This window comes from Amblyomma maculatum, chromosome 1 (genome assembly GCF_055883805.1).
Source record: "Amblyomma maculatum isolate TAMU_Amacu chromosome 1, ASM5588380v1, whole genome shotgun sequence".
Classification (NCBI taxonomy): Eukaryota; Metazoa; Arthropoda; class Arachnida; order Ixodida; family Ixodidae; genus Amblyomma; species Amblyomma maculatum.
In genome coordinates this window covers 105,160,646-105,181,022 of record NC_139344.1, presented here as the reverse complement: position 1 = coordinate 105,181,022, position 20,377 = coordinate 105,160,646, and the positions used below count along the sequence as shown (strand labels likewise).

The 20,377-nt window shown below is 44.4% G+C and overlaps 1 protein-coding gene across 3 annotated transcripts in view; it reads left to right on the top strand.

Annotated features, from left to right (window-relative positions):
• The window catches only part of Megf8 (multiple EGF like domains 8), a 211,678-nt gene that overhangs the window by 147,062 nt on the left and 44,239 nt on the right, over positions 1-20,377 (top strand). For 2 of the 3 annotated variants that reach the window (XM_084588753.1, XM_084588756.1), the window contains exons 28-32: positions 6,106-6,313; positions 11,586-11,800; positions 14,550-14,814; positions 16,639-16,816; positions 19,757-19,973. In XM_084588753.1, the coding sequence (XP_084444879.1) occupies positions 6,106-6,313; positions 11,586-11,800; positions 14,550-14,814; positions 16,639-16,816; positions 19,757-19,973 (1,083 nt within the window). The remainder of the gene's footprint in view (positions 1-6,105; positions 6,314-11,585; positions 11,801-14,549; positions 14,815-16,638; positions 16,817-19,756; positions 19,974-20,377) is intronic. The other variant, XM_084588754.1, reaches the window with a different exon arrangement.

The window sequence follows — 20,377 nt, the reverse complement described above, 5'->3', positions numbered from 1 at the left end:
TCATGGCTTCCTGCATTTTGCATGACCAGTCAAAGTAAGCGCGCTTCATAGTGCCGGTCTGTCTCAAGGTGCTACGTATATGCACGAGAAAGTTTTTATTACTATGTTTATTGGCTGCTCGCAAACCCATATAATTTTGCTGGTTTGTAATTTTCAATGGAAGAACGCGCATCGAGTGTTCCTGTTGTGAAACTAATTCTTACCTGCGATCACAAGAATGTTCACGCTTCAGAGTGCAACTGCAGGAGATTCAGTGAGCAGCCGAACGCTTATTAAATGGCCGCACAAAAAAAAAAAGGAAGAAAATTACCATTCGCAGGTGGAAAACCTTTCTTTAGAGAGGTTTATGCCATAGCCATAAACGTCGCTCCACTGTTGAGTTGACATTTCCAGCCCAGCTTGCTATCAGTGGGTGCAGCAACTTAACGATATCTTGCATAGCTCCTCAGCATGGGCACGATCATTGTTTTCATAGGTTAGCTGTAGGCATTGTGTACAGTGAGAAAACAATGCAAATCAAATGTTTACTCAGCTTGCTACTTCGCCGGACCTCTTCAGGCTTCATTATCCTGTTAATGAAGGTGCTCGTAAGCTGACAAAGCTTGATTTCTTCCTTTGCGGGGTACTTCAAGCCTCCATTGTCCTTGGTTTTCATTAACTTGTAACTGGCCCAGTTGACTCATATTTCCTACAACAGGCTCTTGCACGACTGACATGCCGCCTCAAAACCATTACCAAATATCGCATAAATTAAGCAACAACTTGGTAGTGATAAACAAAACTTGGGGTTCATAAGTCTCTTTGCGGAGCCTCGTTAGCGTACCCGCACTTTGCTACCTGCTTATTCACCGTATCCCTTAATTACTTCCTCTGTCGCATTTCATTATAATACAGCCTTAAGCAACTGCATTATATGAAATAGCACCCTACACATAAGTATATAACGCACCTCTTTACCGAAGCTGTACGAACGTGCCCTATAGGAGTATAGTATGCCTGACTTGGGATCTAAGGGTCCCACTTTCAATTCCCATTACACCCTTAACATCTTATTGACTTTCTCTGGATTGGCAGCTCCTGCCACATTGAACATGTCATGTGTTCTCTTTGAGCCAATGGTGTCTGGCCATATCACCAGTAAAAGTGCCTCTTGCCAGAGAGGTATTTTTCTAACTTTCCGTCGACAGAGAGTGCGCCGGATTTTCTGTGGAACGGGGCTTTTCAGTTTATTGCATCGGCTCAAACAGTCTCAAGAGTATAAACAAATGTTGTATGCACAGGCTACTTTTCTTGCAAGGCCACTCAGACTAGCGGCAAAATTTAAAACAAATTGTGTGCTTATATGAAAAAAAAAGCCCATCGTACCTTTTTTTTTATATGTCCTCACAACATAACCTGCGAGAAAAGCTCCTGGTGCTACCTCATCGTGTTCATCTACTTCACACATCGTTAAAAATCCTAGTTCACTGGCCAGCTCCCTGGTAACTAAATAGGTTAAACAACATGACGGGAACACAGGAAAAGAGGACGACACAACTAGCGCAGTTGTGCCGTCTTCTCCTCTCTTCCCGTTAGGTTGTTTGCGCTGTTAACCTATAATTAATCACCAACGAGTCCAATCTGCTGCCCCTTGTAGCAAATTCAACGGCAGCTGGTAGGGCATTATGCTTCAGCATCTGGACTTTTTAACCTAGGCGCCGCTTTCATTCCATAGGAAGCGAGTGCATTTCCACTCCTCGCTGCTGCCTTTGCCTGAAGCGAGCTCAACAGATAAAATTAGAGGATCTCTTAGATGGCTCTTAAGCGGAGGATGGCGAAAGCCTACCCATCTCCTATTGTTTGTTTCTCATCGGTTGCCACAGTAGCAGTCATTTCAACTCGTTGTTTGATATATTGGTCGTTTTCCAGTCATGATGAGTCTGCCTGTGTAGTCATTGTAGTCCTTACCACTCATAATTAAGCTGGTTACTCATTTAGAATCAGTAGTGGTCATTACAAGTTGTCGTTTAACATATTGGTCATTAGCAGTAATGATGGGTCATGCCTAACTATTATAGTCATTACCACACACCGCTAAGCATTTTTACTCATTTCTAATCAGTTGCAGTCATCACATGTCGTAGTTTGGCATACTGGTCATTACAAATCATTTTAGTCATTATTAATCATTATTACTCATAGCATTAGTCATTACCTCTATCAATGTCTATTTATAACTTTTATTGATTACCTATCACTATCAATCATTTTCATTGTTAATTTCCCTCCTTGCATGTCTGCTTTTTGTGATTGACACACCAGCGCACAGATGCGACACACAGGTTACAGGCACAGCTTCTGCGCACAGATTTTCACTCCATGAGCCTAGAACGGCTTTCGCCTTAAAAAACAAACGCATCCCGTCTCAACGTTAATGTGCTTGCACTCGTGCACACAAAAAAGTTTGCATTGACCATGCATATGCAAGGCGAACGCGTCCAGAAAGGAAGCAAACCGCGCGCTCATAGCCGGCGATCCCGGCAGCGGCAGGTCCCCGAACAGTGGCGCCCTCACCAGAAATAGCGGGTGCAACTGTAAACTCCCCAAGGACGCGCTTGCCCATTGACGGCGGCGCGACGCAGCAGGCCACACCCAGTGCGCTTCCATCGAGCGGCCGTGCCCACGCGGACAAGCCTCCCGGGGCGCGCGGCATTCGTTCCCTACAAGCAAGATATAAGCGATAAGCCACTAGAGTATTCATGCCCCTGCCTGCTGCTTTTTTTTTTTTTCTATCCCTCTGTTATTTTGCTTTGTCACAAAGGAGGAGAGCGAGAGCTCCGTAACCCACCCCCCCTTCCCCTTTCCTTCTCTGCTCACTCCTTCGCTGTGATCTAAAGAACCTTCCCTGTGCCTGCGGAGGCTGATGCGTCAGTGCATGCCCGTCTGTTATTGGTACTTTCTTGCACGGCTCTCACGTGGTGCTTGCCGCTCGGTTTGCCAATTCCGACTCATTTGCTTTGGTTTTCCACATGCATTGCCTCACTGTTTGTACGCTGCTTTCTGTCGATTCTCCTTTACGACTCTCCTTCGCTTTTATTTCCTGCGTGTGTTGCCGTCATGAGTGGTTGTAAGCAGAAAGGGCTTTCACTTGAGCAAAACGCGGCAATTCTGGAAGCCGTTTCGAAAGACGAGAAAAAGAAATATGTTGCGGCTCAATTCGCCATATCCCAGAGTACGCTGTCAACAATCTTGAAGGCAAAGGACTCCATTCTCAGCTCTGCAAAATTTGGCACGAGCGCCGAGCGTAAGCGATTGAGGAAGGCTACCTACGGTGCCATTCCTGGTGGTATCGCTTTGGAGGACTTCCTCTACGCCGGCAATTTCATTGTTGCTACCAAGGAAGTGACAGATGACTCCATCGTGCAAGATGTGCGGGGAAACATGCAGGAGGACCCAGGCAGTGACACTGACGCTGAAGACGGCGAAACCCTAAACAACTGTGAAGTGCTTGACGACGTGCTACGGTGCTACGTGAATTTAGCAGGACAGCAAAAAGCAATGCAATCCCTGTGGGCCTATGAACGCAGTGCGAGGCCATCTCTGATAGCTAAGCAGGCTCAAAAGAAGTTCACAGATAACTTTCAGAGGAAATAAAAATGAAGTCCTTACAACTGGCAAGTGCTTTGGTAATGTTTCTGCATGCTAGGCACGAAATTTCAATACAACGAAATTTTATTATAACTAAGTAAATTGCCGATTTTAAGACTTTGTTATGTCGAGGTTTAACTGTTCGATATGATGAACCAGGCTGCTTCAATTCATTCCAATTTACTGCAGGTCAGAGCATGAACCTTGTATCTCCATAGGCTTCATACTAAATTTACCATATGTCAAGTTCAGGCCCAAGTATCAGGCCTGTGAGCACCGTACAATGCAAAAAACGTGCAGAGCTATGCCAGTAAATCTAAAAGACGGGTGGTTGTGTGCCTTGTTTTCCTAAAATCGGCACTTTTTTTTTTTTTGTTTTTGGTGCATTGGCGAAATCTATGGATTTTTTTCTGCAGTACTGGAACACTCTAAACAGCAAATCGCTAATGCATTGCATAAGGCACGTTTTTATCGCCAACAAACCCGCCGTAAACCCGGAAGCAGATACGCCGCGTGCGTTTCTGTGAGTGCCGCCGGCTGCCGACCCACACTATCAGAGTGATGGTAACGCCACCTCTAGGTCGATTTCGCAGTGAATACCTTCCACTTTGCATAACACCTAATTGGGTACGTGATTGCACCGAACAATGAAAGTGACGAACTTTGTCCATGCGCAAAAAAACATCAGAGTTCGATATGATCTCATCTTCAATGTTCCCTGAAGTTTGAAAATCTTGTATCGGTCTTTCAGAATGATCACGGTTATCATTGGGGCAATGTAGCTGTCTGCAGAGGCCGATTCGCTTTTTCTCTGCGTCGATTTTTTGCAGCAAAATCTGCTTTCCTATCTTCTTGGCACCTTCGCTGACTGCAATCATCGTCATATCTCGTACAAACTTTGCAATAAAATAATCCGCCGCAAAAAAAAATTTCGAGAGCACTGCAGAATCTGCAATGGAGAAATGCGAAAGCCTGAGCATTGCTGCTGCACACGGTACATCACGCATTCCTTGTATAGCATTTGATAGCAAAACCAGGGTTGGGGCCGCACAGTGAAAATTTTCTTTCCTTTCACTGCTCCTGCAAATGTGAGATTGGACAGTACGTTGTCGCGCCTGTCGCATGCCATTCCTTGGTGCGCGTCCGTTCCAAGTGTGGGATAGGCAGTACGGCGCAGCGCAGCTCGTTGCCATGCCCCCTACATTGCCATGGAGGTGGCAAGAACGCTAGACAAGGAGAACACATCTCGCGAAATCTCGCGAACAGATCTCATGCATGCAAGATTTTGACCAAATACCTTCCTGCACGCACGGATGGCACAAATGATCGACTGGCGAACGACACACAACACAGAAAGAAAAAAAGCAGGCGACTAGGCCTGCTGTCTACTGCATATTAAACCACACCACACCTTGTGGTGGTGCTAGGAGCTGGCACTAGATATTTTGATGATGATAGCTACAGCCTACGGACCATACACACAGAAACGGCAGTTTCTGTTTCACGTGAGAGTTGTGAGCTGCGGCGTTGTTAATTTTAGCCAAATTCGTAATACTGGTGTTCCTAGTTTATACAGTGTTCTGCAACTTTAACAGAACTGTTTTGAAAAATTCTCCCGCATCAACTAGAGGGTCCATTTGCACTAAAACTGCACACAAAGCTTGCACTTTGTTGACCCTTTTGTTGCGTAGTAAGTTTGACCATGGTATTTGCCTGGTCTTGCCACACATGATGAAAAACCAGAACCGTCTTCGGTGAGTTGAGGAGCAAAAGATGCCAGTGCCGAGTTTCCGTGAAAAAGGCAGCTGTGGTGCCATGTGGTGTCGCTAGAGGAAAACGCCGTGGTTTTAAAGCGCCCAGCAAGCGTGGCACGCTTTTGTAATGATGCTAGGTGGCGCCACCAACGCCTTTCGCCAGAAAATTGGTCTTCATGTCTTCCACTCCTTCAGTCTCGTCACAGACGATTTTGGTTGCACGTCATGCACGGCCAAGCCAGGTAAGCACCACTGTAAGACTTACTATGCAACAAAAGGGTCAACAGCACGCAAGCTTCCTACGCGGTTTCACCACAAGTGTGCCTCCGTTTGAGGCGGGAGAATTTTTCAAAATTCAAAGTTGCAGAACACTGTAGAAGAAAAAATATAATATGTACGTTATTTCTGAAATATACGCTGTATTGAAATTCATAATTCTAAAATATTTTACATTGAAAACATAAAAAATTTGCCGGGGATATTCAAAAAATTTGTTAGTAGCAGTCACTCCAAGGGCTAATAGAACATAATGCTATAATCTAAGTACTAGTACTGTATCAGCCGTTGTTGACACACAAATGTGGTCTTGAAGCACTCACAGAATTAAGTAGAGCATGTCTGTGGAGCTTCGTGAGACCACACGTCATTCATTGAGTTTTGTTCTCATAGGCATGTATTGCTTACTTTGATGATAATTGTACACTTCATGCTTCTTGTATTACAGACGTGCGAGTGGTGCACGGGTTGCCGCAAAGGCCGATGCTTCAGAGCTGGGGAGTCTTCTTGTGAAAAGCCTATTGGCTGTGATGGGCCTCGACATCCTCTTGTCTCAGACCCAGCTCAGTGCCCACTACGTTCTTGCCTTGCTTCTGAGTGCGAGAAGTGCCGAGACCTTGGCTCTTGCATGTGGACCCGGCAGGTGGTTCGCTCCAGTGAGTGTGCCTTTTCATAATATACAGTCATTCCTGTTTATTCGGACTAATGCCTTGATACCGTAGTTGTATGCTGTTAAGGATTGTTTGAACTGACCCCTGAAAACTTAAAAGGACATAGGGTGCTCTTTTACTTACCCCATATTCGCAGAACATTGTGTTCATATTTACAGCAAAGTAAGCTGATGATATCATGTTGTCATGACACGTTCACTGAGAACGATGTTCGCCTAAACTTGCAGCCCCTCCTTGCCAGATATGTGCATAGCTGTTATAGTGTTATAATGTCACATGAGCAGAGTAAAAATACAATAGAAAATGCTATCACAGTTGATATCAACTTGTCTACTGGGGAATCATGTGGCTCATGTTTTGCTTTGTTTGTTGCTGCCTTTTTACTGTCTTGACTATATTATGCCCAAACTGATGCTGGCTGCGACTGTGCTTTTTCTATCTGGTCCAATCAGCCTTTGAGATTTTCTTCAATGCAAAGTTTTCAGAATGCTTTAGCAGCTGGTCCTACAGTAAATTTTTTGAAGCAGTTATCAATGTCATGTCTTTTTGGATTCAAATGAAGGTTAGATCTGTAACAAACCTTGTTTGGGATGGAAGAAATAGCAAAGAATTGGTGTGCTACTTAAAAACAGAAGGGCCTGAGACTAAGTGAGTTAAACAAGCTCATGTTGTCCTACTGTAGATGTGGTCTAGTTTCCTTTTAATGCAAAAGCACACTCATCCAGCCATGCCTCTCCTTAAGGGCATCTTGTGTTCCACCTGCACTTAGCCAGCAGAGCTGTTTTCATAGCAACTGAAGCAGCCATTTCACTTCTCTTTTGCACCATTTGCTCATATGACATCACTATTGGATGGCATCCTAACATGATGGGCAGAAGACTGTACAGTCGACGTCACCCTTGTGTAGAGCGCTCGGGAGACACACGTCCCTGTAAATAAGGCCAGATATCGGCCGCAGCTGGTAGGTTCTTGCGGCAACACTCGAGTGAAAGTGGTGCCACAGATAGCCGCAACAAAGGCAGACACTAGCACCTAGCCCAGAAGTCTGGAGCTGGGGTCTATTTTCAGCTTTTGTAGCCCGATATGTCTTGCTCGAGCGCTCTACACAAGGGTGACGTCGGCTGTACAAGCTGCTGCAAACCCAGAATGGGCTGGGAGGCTGCAGTCCCTTGATTTGTAGCGCTTTTTTTTTTTTTTTTTTTACATGGATGACTACTAAAAATGACTACTCTGCTCCTCTGCTCTGAACAGGTGCACTTATCTTGTGGGGATATTTACTTTTCCTTGATAATGCTGTAAAAGCACCTTCTAAGTGTCGCTGTGGGGCTGCCATGGTTCACTGTGAATGTCCGAAAAACTCGCTGAACAGTTCGTCTTAAGCAGATTTTGCAACATGGGCTGCATCTGTTGAGGTTTAAGGAGGCTCTCCTACGGAAACCAGTTAAATTCTGTGTCCATGGAGCCCCCGTAACACTCGGCACCGTGCGATCTTGTGTTCTGCTAATGCTCAACAGTATCAGAGCATCAACTTCAATGGAAACAGTGGCCTTTAATGTGCTCTTGTTCATTCGCACAAATATTCTTTATTTTTCCACATGCGCAGATTTAAAGATTGCACGCTGGCTAGTATCTGGTATGTAACTCTGTGATACTTAAGCCAATCTGTCGTCCACACAGTGTGACATCATGCACCATATACAGTGAAATCTCATTACTACGAACACCACATTAACGAATTTTTCAAATTAACGAATTCTTAAAGTATCCCCGGCAGATTTGCTATGGTTTCAATGTAAAACTATTTCAGAATTACGAATTTCAAAATAGCATATATTTCAGAATAACAAACATATTTTATTTCTTCTATAATTTTGGAACATCAGTATTACGAATTCGGCTAAAATTAACAGCGCCACAGCTTGCAACTTTCTCGTGAAACAGAAACTGTCATTTCTGTGTTTATGGTCCGTGGGCTGTAGCTTTCATCATCAGCACATCTAGGACCAGCTCCTAGCGCCACCATAAAGCTATGGTTTATTACGCAGTAGCGAGCAAGCCTGCGTTTTTTTCTTCCTGTGTTGTGTGCCGTACATGGGTGCGTTCGAGCGTGCGGGACAGTTTTTTTTTTTTTTTTTTGCCGCAGATTATCTTATTGCAAAGTTTGTGCGAGATTGGCGATGATATTAGCCAGTGAAGTGCCGAGAAGATATGAATGCAGCTGCTTTCATTGCAAGAAATCGATGCAGGGAAAAAGCAATTCGGCCTCTACAGACAGCTAGCATTGCCCCATCGACTGTCGCTATCATTATGAAAGACCGAGACAAGATTTTCAAAGTTCAGGGAGCATTGAAGCTGGGGTCATAGAGAACTTTCATGTTTTTTTGTTGTTGCTTTTTTGCACATGGACAAAGTCCGTACTTTCATCGCTCGGTGCAATCACGCGCGCAATGAGGTGTTCTGGAAAGTGGAAGGTGTATGTGCTACAGTGGTGTAATGTAGTGCGTGGTCGTGTTTGCAGCACGCGGCAGAAGAAAATAATTGATTTCTTCAAATAAATCAGCTTTGGAGTTAGTGCAACATTTTCACTTGAAGTTTTGCTTATCTACACATGCGCCTACTGCCAAGGTACATCATTTTCATACCTAGGTTTGACCTCTGGCTATAATCACAGATTTTTCATTACAACGATATTTCAAAATAACGAATGATTTCTTGCAGCCCCGCGGGATTCGTTATATCGAGATTTGACTGTAATTGACTCAACAATAGCATTAGGCTGCGAACAAGATTCGAACTCATGGCGAGGCATGCAGTTCATATTCCTTGGCATTAAGCCATCGCTGAACCCTGACATCGCACTTGTTGCATAGCCACTTTCTCATACTGTCCATTGCTGTCTTCATTGACTTTCATTCATGTGCAAGTCAGTCCTAAAGCAATACTACGCAGACACTTGCAAGCCAAAGTTCGTACGTGTGGCCGCATCCACTTTGGCAGCTGCACGTGCTGCACTGCAGGCACTAACAACTCTGCGGGCTACTCTACGTCACCGATGTTGGAAAGAGCAGAGGTAGAAAACAGAGCCTACTCTCTGCACTTCCGGCTTAGATCAGGAGCCTTCTACCATTCCACACATTTCGGCGGCAAATGCCATTAAGGCCTTGCTGATTGATGCACTAAGTCACTAAGCTTAATTCTACAGTGTTTTGCAACTGTATTGTACCCATTTTGAAAAATTCTCCCGCCTCAACCGGTAGCTCATTTGCGCTGAAACTGCACACAAAGCTTGCTTGCTGTTGTCCCCTTTTTTACGAGGTAAGTTTGGCCATGCATGATGAGAAACCAGAGCCGTCTGCGACAAGACTGAGGAGCAAAAAACGCCAGCGCAGAGTTCCCAGCAAATTTCCGCTGTGGCGTCATCTGGCGTCGCTGGAGGAAAATGTCGCAGTTCAAAAGTGCCGAGGTAAGCATGTCATTTTCCTGTAATGGTGCTAGATGGCGTCACCGCTGCCCTCCGGCGGAAGATTGCCGTTGCCGTCTTTAGCTCCTCAGTCTCGTCGCAGACAACTCTCGTTTCTCATCATGCGCAACCAAACCTAGTAAGCACCATGGTCAAACTTACTTCGTAAAGAAGGGGACAACAACGTGCTAGCTTTCTGCACAGTTTCAGGACAAATGAGCCTCCGGTTGAGGCGGGAGAATTTTTCAAAACGCTTACGATAGAGTTGCAGAACACTGTACAATTCTTTTTCTTTAACTGAGCTCTGTGGCAAACCAGTGTAACATTCTGTAATGGTTAAGGCACTAGCCAGGAGACCCAGGTTTAGCCACATTTCGATGGAGGTCAAGCACAAAGCGGCCACAGGTCAACATCCACAACCCTTCACCACGGCGTCTCTAATAGCCTGAGTTGGTTTGAGGCATTAAACCCCTTCAATCGTCAGCTTGATCATCTTGTCCAAGTAGTCAATTTAACTGAGTTCTTAACTGGAGACTGCTGTGCATATAATGTGATAGCCTTATAAGTAGGCTCCATTTCCCAGAAAATTTACCACTGGCGTTGTGAGCAAAAAAATTGCGGGCGAAACCTCTAGTAGGTGGTAGTTCACAGATGATGTGGCGATGCAATGGCTGCTTGGCAGGCTGTGTGACATCATGAGATTGTATGACCTGCTGAGCTGGAAGGCACTGCCAGCTTGGGGTTTGCTATTGAGATTTGGGAGGGTGTGATCAATCCAGCCTTCCAGGACCCTTGGATTCTGGGTCAGACATGCTGCCCCTTGGCCTTGCAGGCATGTTAGTACAGCTTGGCTAAAGCAGGACTTTATACCTATGTCAGGTTGCCTTTCATTCAGTGTGGTAGCTTATGACTATATATTAATAAGTATATGTGGGTTAAAGGGCCACTGTCCACCCTCCGGTCGAAAATATTTTCTTCCCCCGTAACTGTGAGGCTTCGCCCCCAGAACGCAAGACCGAAAAAATATTTTTGAAAAGAGTAACTAATAACGCAGTTACAGCCACCGCTATCACCCAAGTCTGTCGTGTTTCTCTCCTCCCATTCTCTCGCAACATTTTTCCACTCTCCTGCCCGGTCGTCTAGCCTCCGCAAGCCAAATTCCCCTTCCTCCTCCGCGTTAGATGGGAGGTGGGGTGTGGCACTCTGTGTGAGCGAAAACGAAATGGGCGAGGGAGCGTGTGCCGCTGCATTCATTGCACTCAGTCCGGCCGTGGTGAGGGAAAAGCGTGCAGCGAGCGGCGCACACAATTAGTCATGTACATCCATCCTTCACCCGTCAATCAGCAAGACGGACCAATTGGACGTCATCGCTACTCCGACGTCAGCCTAGCAGTTCGTAGCGAGCGGGGAAGCTGATTTCCCGAAGGGGAGGATGAGAGAGCTTTGATTTTTATTTTTGCTACTTTGCGACGCACGTATCGCTGTAGCATTTTGCACAGACTATCTCCGGTACCTGATCGAAGCATTGGGCTCCTTTGCTTAAAATGTCATACCCTGGACAGTGGCCCTTTAATAGAGGAACTTATTAAAAAGTATTAATACTCGAATGAGTAGCAAAAGGATGTATGCAAATGAGGATCCACAAGGGGTGCCAGGAAACGAGAGCCCTTAATGCTGTCATGTCATACCCTTAAAGGCAGAGTTTGAGTGTCCATCCAATTTTTTTACATGCCACACTCACACCAATGACCCTGGTCTGTACTTTTGCAAGAAACGCGATTTTTTGTCTTCGTGCAGGTGAGCTCGGCCACACGGTAAATGTCCGACCTATCTTTGACTGGACATGTGTGGGGCGTACACTGAAAGATGCTTCAAGCTTCCCCGTTGAGTCAAACCCACCACGGCCCTGCCCCAAGCGTTGCAGCCAGCACACTTCCTGCACTGAGTGCCTTGCCAGTGCTGGAGGTGAGGGTGGCTGGCATGAGTGCAGGTGGAGCTCTGCCCTGGCAGAGGTAGGTGCTTGCTTCCTCTCTCATTTTACACAGGCCTTAATTAAGCGAAAGAAAATTATACGAGTGTAATGCTCAGCAGCAATACCAGAAGGGCAAATCGAAAACGCGGCATCACTGTTGGCTGAAGGTTGTAGGGTACCGATTGTAGGTGTATCCATATTGCACTTTGCTCGCATAACTTGGGTTCAAGCCAGAGCAAGCTGATGGCACAGCCAGTGTTCACCACATGTCTTTGTTCTCACTCCGACAGAAAGGAAGCGCAGTTAATTGAGAGCGCAAGTGTTCATTACTCAGTAATCTGTATTACAAACACTGCACGGTGCCCAAGACTTCAGTTCTATCCATAGCCTTGCAGGCCTTACAGTTGTATGAACGTTCAGTCTTCAACTCATTTTTTTTTTTCTACAATTACTGTTACCATACTTTCTTTCAGTGGTGACACTAGCTGATTTTTAGTACATATCTCAGTGCCAGTCATGTAGTACTGCTTAATTCTTGTTTTGTTTGCTCATAACAATAATAGCCTCATCACTTTTACCAGCGCTGTGACAGGAGACAGGGAACAGCAAGAGACAAACAAGCGTGTATCGGACACATGTAGCAGTGTAATCACAAGGGAATTAGACATTAGCTTTAAACGACAAAGCAACTTTTTTTTTTTAACGGCTCAGCCACCATGCACGTGAGTTGCAAAGATGTGCCAACTTTTTGAAATTCCTTGGGGCTGTGAGGCAAAGTACGCAGCACACAGAGGGAGTAGAGCTAGAAAGGAAAGATGGCAAAAATGCAATGAAGAGTAGGGAAGGGGGAAAAAGGGGCGAACATTTGCAGCACTGGACAGCATAAAGTAGAGGCAGCAAGAGTCGGAGACATGGCAATACTGCGTATGTGTTTTGCTATGGTGGATTGGGTTACTCACGTTTCCTAAAATGACCCTAAAAAGATGTTTACAGTCATATTCTGATGCGGCAAATTTGTGGAAGTGGTCTTATTTGTGAGTTTTAAGTCTAAGTAAAACTTTGTGTGGACCCTATAATTCACAAATTAAAACAAAAAAATTAATCCTCGCAGCCACTTGCAATCAATTAAGGGGACACCACACCATGTGACCTTAGTCGCCATTGCCCCTGTTGATGAATTTGAAAATGTGATTACATAAACTCTTTGTTTTGTTCCTTTTATGGAGCTTTAACATTCACTGACACTGCAGATGTGATGACTGAGCATGAATCATTATTGGTGCATGGTGAGGTGATAAAAGCAGGCCAGAAGATATTTCTGACGTGAGAGTGCATTTATGTAATCTGGTCACTCAGAGGGATCAAGCTGATCTTGTAGTTAAGCATTAGACCTAGCCAGCACCAAGAAAGCGAGCAACTTTTTTGTCTTTGAAGTGCCGTCACATGCTGGTGGCGAAAGTGGTGACTGTTTGCATACCACACTGTTTTTAAAACAACATGATGTGTTTAGTTAGTAGCCAAATTACTAGACGACGTCATCAGGGCCATGCCTTCACCAACAACTGATTTAGTGAAGACTTTTGCTGGTATGAGAAACATTATTATGCTACAGTCAAATCTCGATATAACGATTCCCGCGGGACCGCACGAAATCATTCGTTATTTTGAAATATTGTTGTAATGAAAAATCTGCGATTATAAGCCAGTGGTCAAACCTAGGTATGAAAATGATGTACCTTGGCAGTAGGCAGTGTGTAGAAAGGCAAAACATCAAATGAAAATGTTGCATTAACTCCAGAGCTGATTTATTTGAAGAAATCAATTATTTTCTTCTTTCGCATGCAGCAAACACAACCGCGCACTACATTACACCACTACAGCACATACGCCTTCCACTTTGCGCAACATCCCCTTGGATGTGTGATTGCACCGAGTGATGAAAGTATGAATTTTGTCCATGTGCAAAAGAACATCAGAGTTCGAATGACCTCATCTTCAGTGCTCCCTGAAGCTTGAAAATCTTGTCTCGGTCTTTCAAAATGATCGCAGCGGTCGATGGGGCAATGCTCTAGCTGTCTGCAGAGGCTGATTCACTTTTTTTCCTGTGTCAATTTCTTTCAGTGAAAGCTGCGTTCCTATCTTCTCGGCAGTTCGCTGGCTGCAATCACCGTCAGGTTTCACACAAACTTAGCAATAACATAATCCGAGAGAAAAAAAAAGTAACGTCCCATACACGAGAATAGCACAATTAGCCAACCGTCGAACAGCACCCAACACAGGAAAAAAGGCAGGCGGCTAGGCCTGCTCGCTACTGTGTAATAAATCGCAGCTTTATAGGGGCGCTAGGAGCTGGCACCAGATATGCTGATGATAGGTACAGCCGAGCCATGGCGCTTTTTTTTTTTGTTCACGCGAGAGTTGCGAACTGCGGCGCTGTTAATTTCAGACGAATTTGTTATACTGATGTTCCTAGATTATGGAAGGAAAAATAAAATACTTACGTTATTCTGAAATATACATTATTTTGAAATTCGTAATTCTGAACAAGTTTTACATTAAAAACATAGGAAATCTGCTGGGGATTTTTTAAAAATTCGTTAATTTGAACAATTTGTTAATGTGGGTTCGTAGTAATGATATTTCACTGTATATGATGCAGCTAGCACAGAACCGGGTTCAGTGGAGAAATATGGGAGAGGCCTTCGCCCTGCAATGGGTATAGTCAGGCTGATCATGATGATGATGATGTTGGATACAGTTGGTTTTATAATCTTTATCGCTGTTTACAGTGCATGACTCCTAGCTACGTGGGCCTACGATGCGAGGGAGGAGCCTGTGGACAGGTTCTGGGTGGGTCTGTGGCGTCATGTGGGGTGCCATGCCATGCCCAAGGCCAAGCAGCTCACTGCCTTCGCGACCCACGGTGTGGCTGGTGTGGTCTGCGGGCAGCTGGGGCCAATGGACGGGGCCTCTGTATGCGTGGGGGACACCGGGGACCCACAGGAGGCTCTTGTGGGCCAGCCTCTGTGTTCTTGCATGGCCATCCCTTGCCCAGTGAGTGCCCTGCTTCTTTCGTTCAGAGAGGGCTCAAATAACAATTTGCATGAGAAAAATGATTTTATGTTGTTGCCTTGTGACTGCCAGAATGGTCCCAATATGGGCAAAATTTCTTCCAGGCTTTTCCAACGAAGATTAGCACTGAGCAGCTTGATATTAACTTGCCACCACAACTTTATCTTGATTGCAGTTTGATAGAGCGGTATAAAAAGAACACTGTTGAAGCAGCCGATAACAGTGTTATTTTTATTAGGCATTATTGTCTGTTAATGTTTATCTTATTTTCTGTTCTCAAAGTTGCACCAGTGTATAATCTTCATTTAGTAAGGGCTATGAAAATGTACTGTTAATCTCTTCATCAGAGTGTGTGACAAAAATTTACTCAAAACTCATTGTTGTGTAAGAAGTGCCAATAAAAATTCAAGGAAATTAGTGTAACCTATGCACTGGAGAATATGGTACTTCTGTTTGTGCTTCAGAAACACAGACCTGATGTCAAGCTTTTCAGTATTAAATTCTGTCTTACCATCCTCATATTCAAAGAATAGAGTGCCATGTTGCACCTTGCAGCTACTAACAGAGCAAAGATTGTAAAGGTGCTCTATTTGACAAACACCAGTTCAATCAGCAGTGCTTTGCTGGATATCTATGGCAGGATATTTATAGGCGACTTGTTCCTCTTTGTTTTCAGCACTGCCATTTACTGTGCAGCCAATAACAGAGCAGTGTAAACGCCTGGGAGCAGCGTGCAGATTTTCACGTTATTGTCGTGTAAGCTAACTTCAAAACAGAGCACTAGGCAGTCCAAAGTCAAAATTGTGAAGTTTAAGACACCTTCTGATGATTAGAACATGCAGGTTTGAATGGGCACACTACATACCTTCTTGCAATGAAAATCATGGTCACGGACACCTTTAACGTAAGGCTGTTGGGCCAGGACACATAAAATTGCCCTCAGAATGCGCCGTCCTCTAGTGACTTGTATGAGGAGTAATTACAACAAACAAAGATAGCGTCATCCAGCCTTGTCTAGGTTGGATGAGGCTAGGTCATCTAGGTTAGCTTAACCTGATGACAAACGGTGTATCGAATGCTGGCTTCTCTCCTTAAGAGTGGTATTACATGCAAAAAGGAGCCATTAGACCACTGGCTGCCAACCAACCACACATCAAATTCCTTGTGTCGTGCAGTTTTATGCCATCTTCACATAGATAACTCTGCCAGCAGGTACCAAAGGCCGCACAGCCGACGTGGCTACATGTGTGGAAATTGATTACGTGAGAGCTATTAAGACAAGCGCCATCTGTAGGCACACACCGTTGAGTGTAGCAATTGTTCTGCTGAACAGGAGTTTGATAGCTATGTCCATTGTTATTCTACATTTTTGTGGGATTTTTATGGAGATGTTTTGACTGTTCAGTGCAAGCAATAATTCGATAGTATATCCAGGTGCATTATGCATTCCTATACCCAGTATTGACGGTGTTGTATCAAAGTTCAGCTTTTTTACCAACAAGGAACAGAGTGACTGAGTCACTTGTGTGCCTGTGGGACTATCACATTGCCAGGTCTTATCTAATGAGAAGCTGGCCTTTCATAATAGAATTATGGGCAAAACTACTTACTTCAGTGGTCTTTCCCTCCTCATTTTTTATCATCTAACTACGCTATGAGAATGCTATATACATACATTGCTGTCATTCAGGAGCAGCATTGAGCATGCATCATTTTTAGCTGTGTACAGGCTGAATGATGCTTATTTTCTGGAGTAAGGTTCTGCTGTATTCTATTTGACTCTTGCACGAATCTGTTCCTATGCAGCCAACGTATCCCACTGGCTTCAAACACTTGGGAGTGAAGTAGACTGGTACTACTTTGTGCGGCCACCTGAGAACGAGTGCACTAATGGACACCACACCTGCGACTCCGAGAGGGAGGAATGCGTTGATACGGTCGATGGCTTTGATTGTGTCTGCAAGCAAGGTTACGCTGTCAGCAGGTGCGGTTCAGGCAAGAGCTGCCATTCTCTGCGTGCCTATGCAAATCCATGATACTTTTTGCATAGAGGTATTGTGCTAATCAAGACTTGTCCAAGGAAATGTGCAGTTGAACCTCGATGTAATGAACAGCTATATGACCTCAGTATAAAGCTGTGCTTCTAAGTGATGAAATTATTTAACAAAAGTGCAAGTGGAAATTGATTTCTAAAAACTTAGTTGCTATGTTATTGTTGGGTTGCTGGGCTAGGTTGACGAGAGGGCGAGGTGTCACGTCATTTATGTTTTGATGGCAGTGATGCAATTGGCATTTAGCCATCGCAGTAAGCCAAGACGCGACAGGTTTTCGTAATGCTTATGCATTGCTTCCAGTGCCCTTGCATCCAACAGAGAGACTTGCTTAACCTAGTAACTGTCTTAAAAGTCAGTGACAACAGTGAACATCGCTATGCCAACCGACTGTGATTAGTCGCAAGTGGGGCCTCTGAGTTTGCAGAGGCATGCATGGTATCAATTGCTGTACCTAATCCAGCATGTACAACATCTCATAAGCCCCTGGCTTCTGTGCTTTTTTATGTTTTCAATGCCTTAGTGTAACACCTGCTGAGTAGCCAGCTAGCTGCGGCATGAATGTTGGGCATAGGGACCTTTTTCATTTAAAAGAAAATTTGTAAAATTGTATTTAATAGCTTTTTTTTTTTTTTTAAATATAAAAGTTCGACCCCTGCATATAAGGTAGCCAGGTACCTCCTTACTGGAGGAGTGATGTCAGCAGTCAATTATCAAAGCAAAGCATGCAGCACTGCTGGCAAAATGCAGTACCACGGTTTATGAAATGCATACAAGAGTAGCAGTCGTAGCTGCAACATGAATGGGGGGCCATCCCTTCCACACTCTCTTCCATTGCTTCAAGACAAAGTGCCGGTTGTGGAATGCTGCCTCAGACGCAGTATTCATGACATCATATAGCCCACTTGGCTCTCTTAGTATCAGTTTTTCTGGACTTCAGGCCCCGTGATGGGCTCAAATTCTTTCACAAACTGAAGACATGAAAATGAAATGATGCCATTTAGATGCCTTAGCATACAAGGTGTGCTATATATCGTACAGTCGCACAAGTTTAGGGTCTTTATTTCAGTCTTCTGTGGCCTGAGATCAAAATCTCTGTTTGGGCCAGTTGGTTCGTACTTTGCACATAAAAAAGGCAAACATGAAAAACGAAGGCAAGGAAACACAAGAAGACAGAAATGGTGGTGGCTACCAACTGTTTATTCTGTGGAAAAACCAAGCACAATATAAGCCAGGAACACAGACTATGTGACAATACGAGGGGGGGGGGGGGGGGGGGCAGAAAAATCTTATGAAGCCATGTCATGTCTTGTCTTTAAAGGTGCTAACTTAATTTTTACATCTAAAACTGTGGAATACACCCTCTGCAATCGATAGTTGTGTAGCATGTGCGACCAGGTAGCAAAGAGAGGAAGAGAAGAAAGCATCACTGCATGACACACGAAAGGTGTTCAAGTTGAAATTGCATGACTAACGCAGTGTGGCTTAAGGGCGGTGTCTAAAACATTACACTAACAAGCGAGGCGAAAGCAGTAAAAACAGCAAAGCAAAAGCAGAGTCACAACATAAATAAAGAGACAAGCATTATACAATCCTTGGTGATGGCAACAATGAACACGGCAAAAAAAAGGGGGAAATCAAAAAGGGAAATCGAACAGAACAGGCTCAGATTCGCTAAAGCAGAAAGTAAACAGGCAGAAATTAACAATGTGCACGATCAAAGAAACTTGAAAAAAGGGGTTCAGGCATGATCTAGGGAACGCATTTCTTTTTCGTGCAATGAAGTCGATGGTGCGCTCATACAGGAGTCACCCATCTTAGCAGCGAAATATGCCTTGATTACCTCCCTCTCAATTTTGTTTTTTGCCGTCGCCAAGAACCTTGTGCTTGCTAATAAACAGCTCGCATTTGTAGCAAGGCTGGTTGCAATGATCTGAAAGATTTTGATCTGAAAGATTTCCCCTGGATCTGCAGCATACGGAACAAGAGGCTTCTAAGAGTCACATTCACAACCAGCTGTTGACTGCATTGTGGCATGATGCACTGATGTGCCATATCGTGCTCTACTTTGTTTTCCAAATCACAAACGCACATTGGATGTACTACAGCTGCTCTCAATGGCCGTCAGCAGATTTGATTGAGAACTAGCATTACACACGCGCAGACTTTTTTCGATGTTGGCAGTCAGTCTTTTGAAGAAAAAGCAACAACTCTCAGGACAAGTGCATAACACTGTTGTCGGCAAATGTCACATTGTTTATCTGCGAGCTTAGATGAACAAAAAATTCTTGATTTGTGAATGAATAGGGGGTTTAATTTGTAAATATAGAGTGCAAATTGAATTGAATAGCAAATACTGTTTGCAGACTATCCAGAGTGTTGAATATGTGTACAGTACTAATTTTAATCATCAGTTCTCATCTTTCTAGGGGTAGTGGAAAGAAACCTAATAGTTTAGTATGATTGGCCAAACATCAGGAGTATTATAGATGCGTGTCTCAGTGGAGGCAAACTCCAGCGGAAGCGAACTCACTGGAGACGAGACATAAAAGCATCTATGTGATGTGTGATGTCAATGCATGTTAGATCTCCAGGTAGCCGAAATTTATCTGACAATGCCCCTCGTAGCCTTGGTTTCTTCAGGGCGTTATACCCCACGTAACATAATGCATAACATATCATCAGTGCTTCTGCAATGCCTGACCTTTTTGTTTTCATGCTAGTGTGTCTTGTATAGATAAAGGAAACTTATTCTGGATACAGGTACTTTGTGCATCTTAGAGTGCTGTTTAGGCGAAAGAATTTGTTTTGCATGCTGGTGATTGCAGATGCTAGGGGTTGAGTGGAAGACACCATGTTGTCATTTTTTACAGCAGCAGAATCAGTGGTGGCAGTGCTGGGAGCCCAATGTGCGAGCCTGTCTGTCCTGAAGGGTGCGACCAAGGCCAGTGTGTGCGACCAAACGAGTGCAAGTGCAACTTCGGCTATGTTGGGCGCAATTGCTCCACACTCTGCCACTGCAATGGCCACAGTGATTGTGCTGGCCCTGACCACCTAGATGTCTGCACCAAGTGCCACAACAACACTAAGGTAAAGGAATAACTTCCTCACAGGGACTATTGAAAAACAGAACTGCGCAGAAAAAAAGGGCTGCGCTCATCCTGTGTTTTTCTTCTCTTGTCCCATCCCTTTTTTGCGCAGTTCTGTTTTTCAGTGATGTCTTACCAACTAGCCCCCCATCGCACTCTATTAGATTTTGCATGGATTTTTTAAATTCAAGTAACTCATTGAGTTTTAGAACCTTGACCCATTCTTGACCATACTCAAGGTACAGCAGTGATGTGCTATGGTGAATGCAGAAGCCCTGGTGAATGCAGAGGCCCATCTGAGATCTTCCATGGAACTCTCCCAATTTATTTTTAAACTGCATTTTCTGTGCATATTCTTTTTTCTTTTTTCTCACCCATCAAAATTTATTTTTGTTGTTGCTGCTC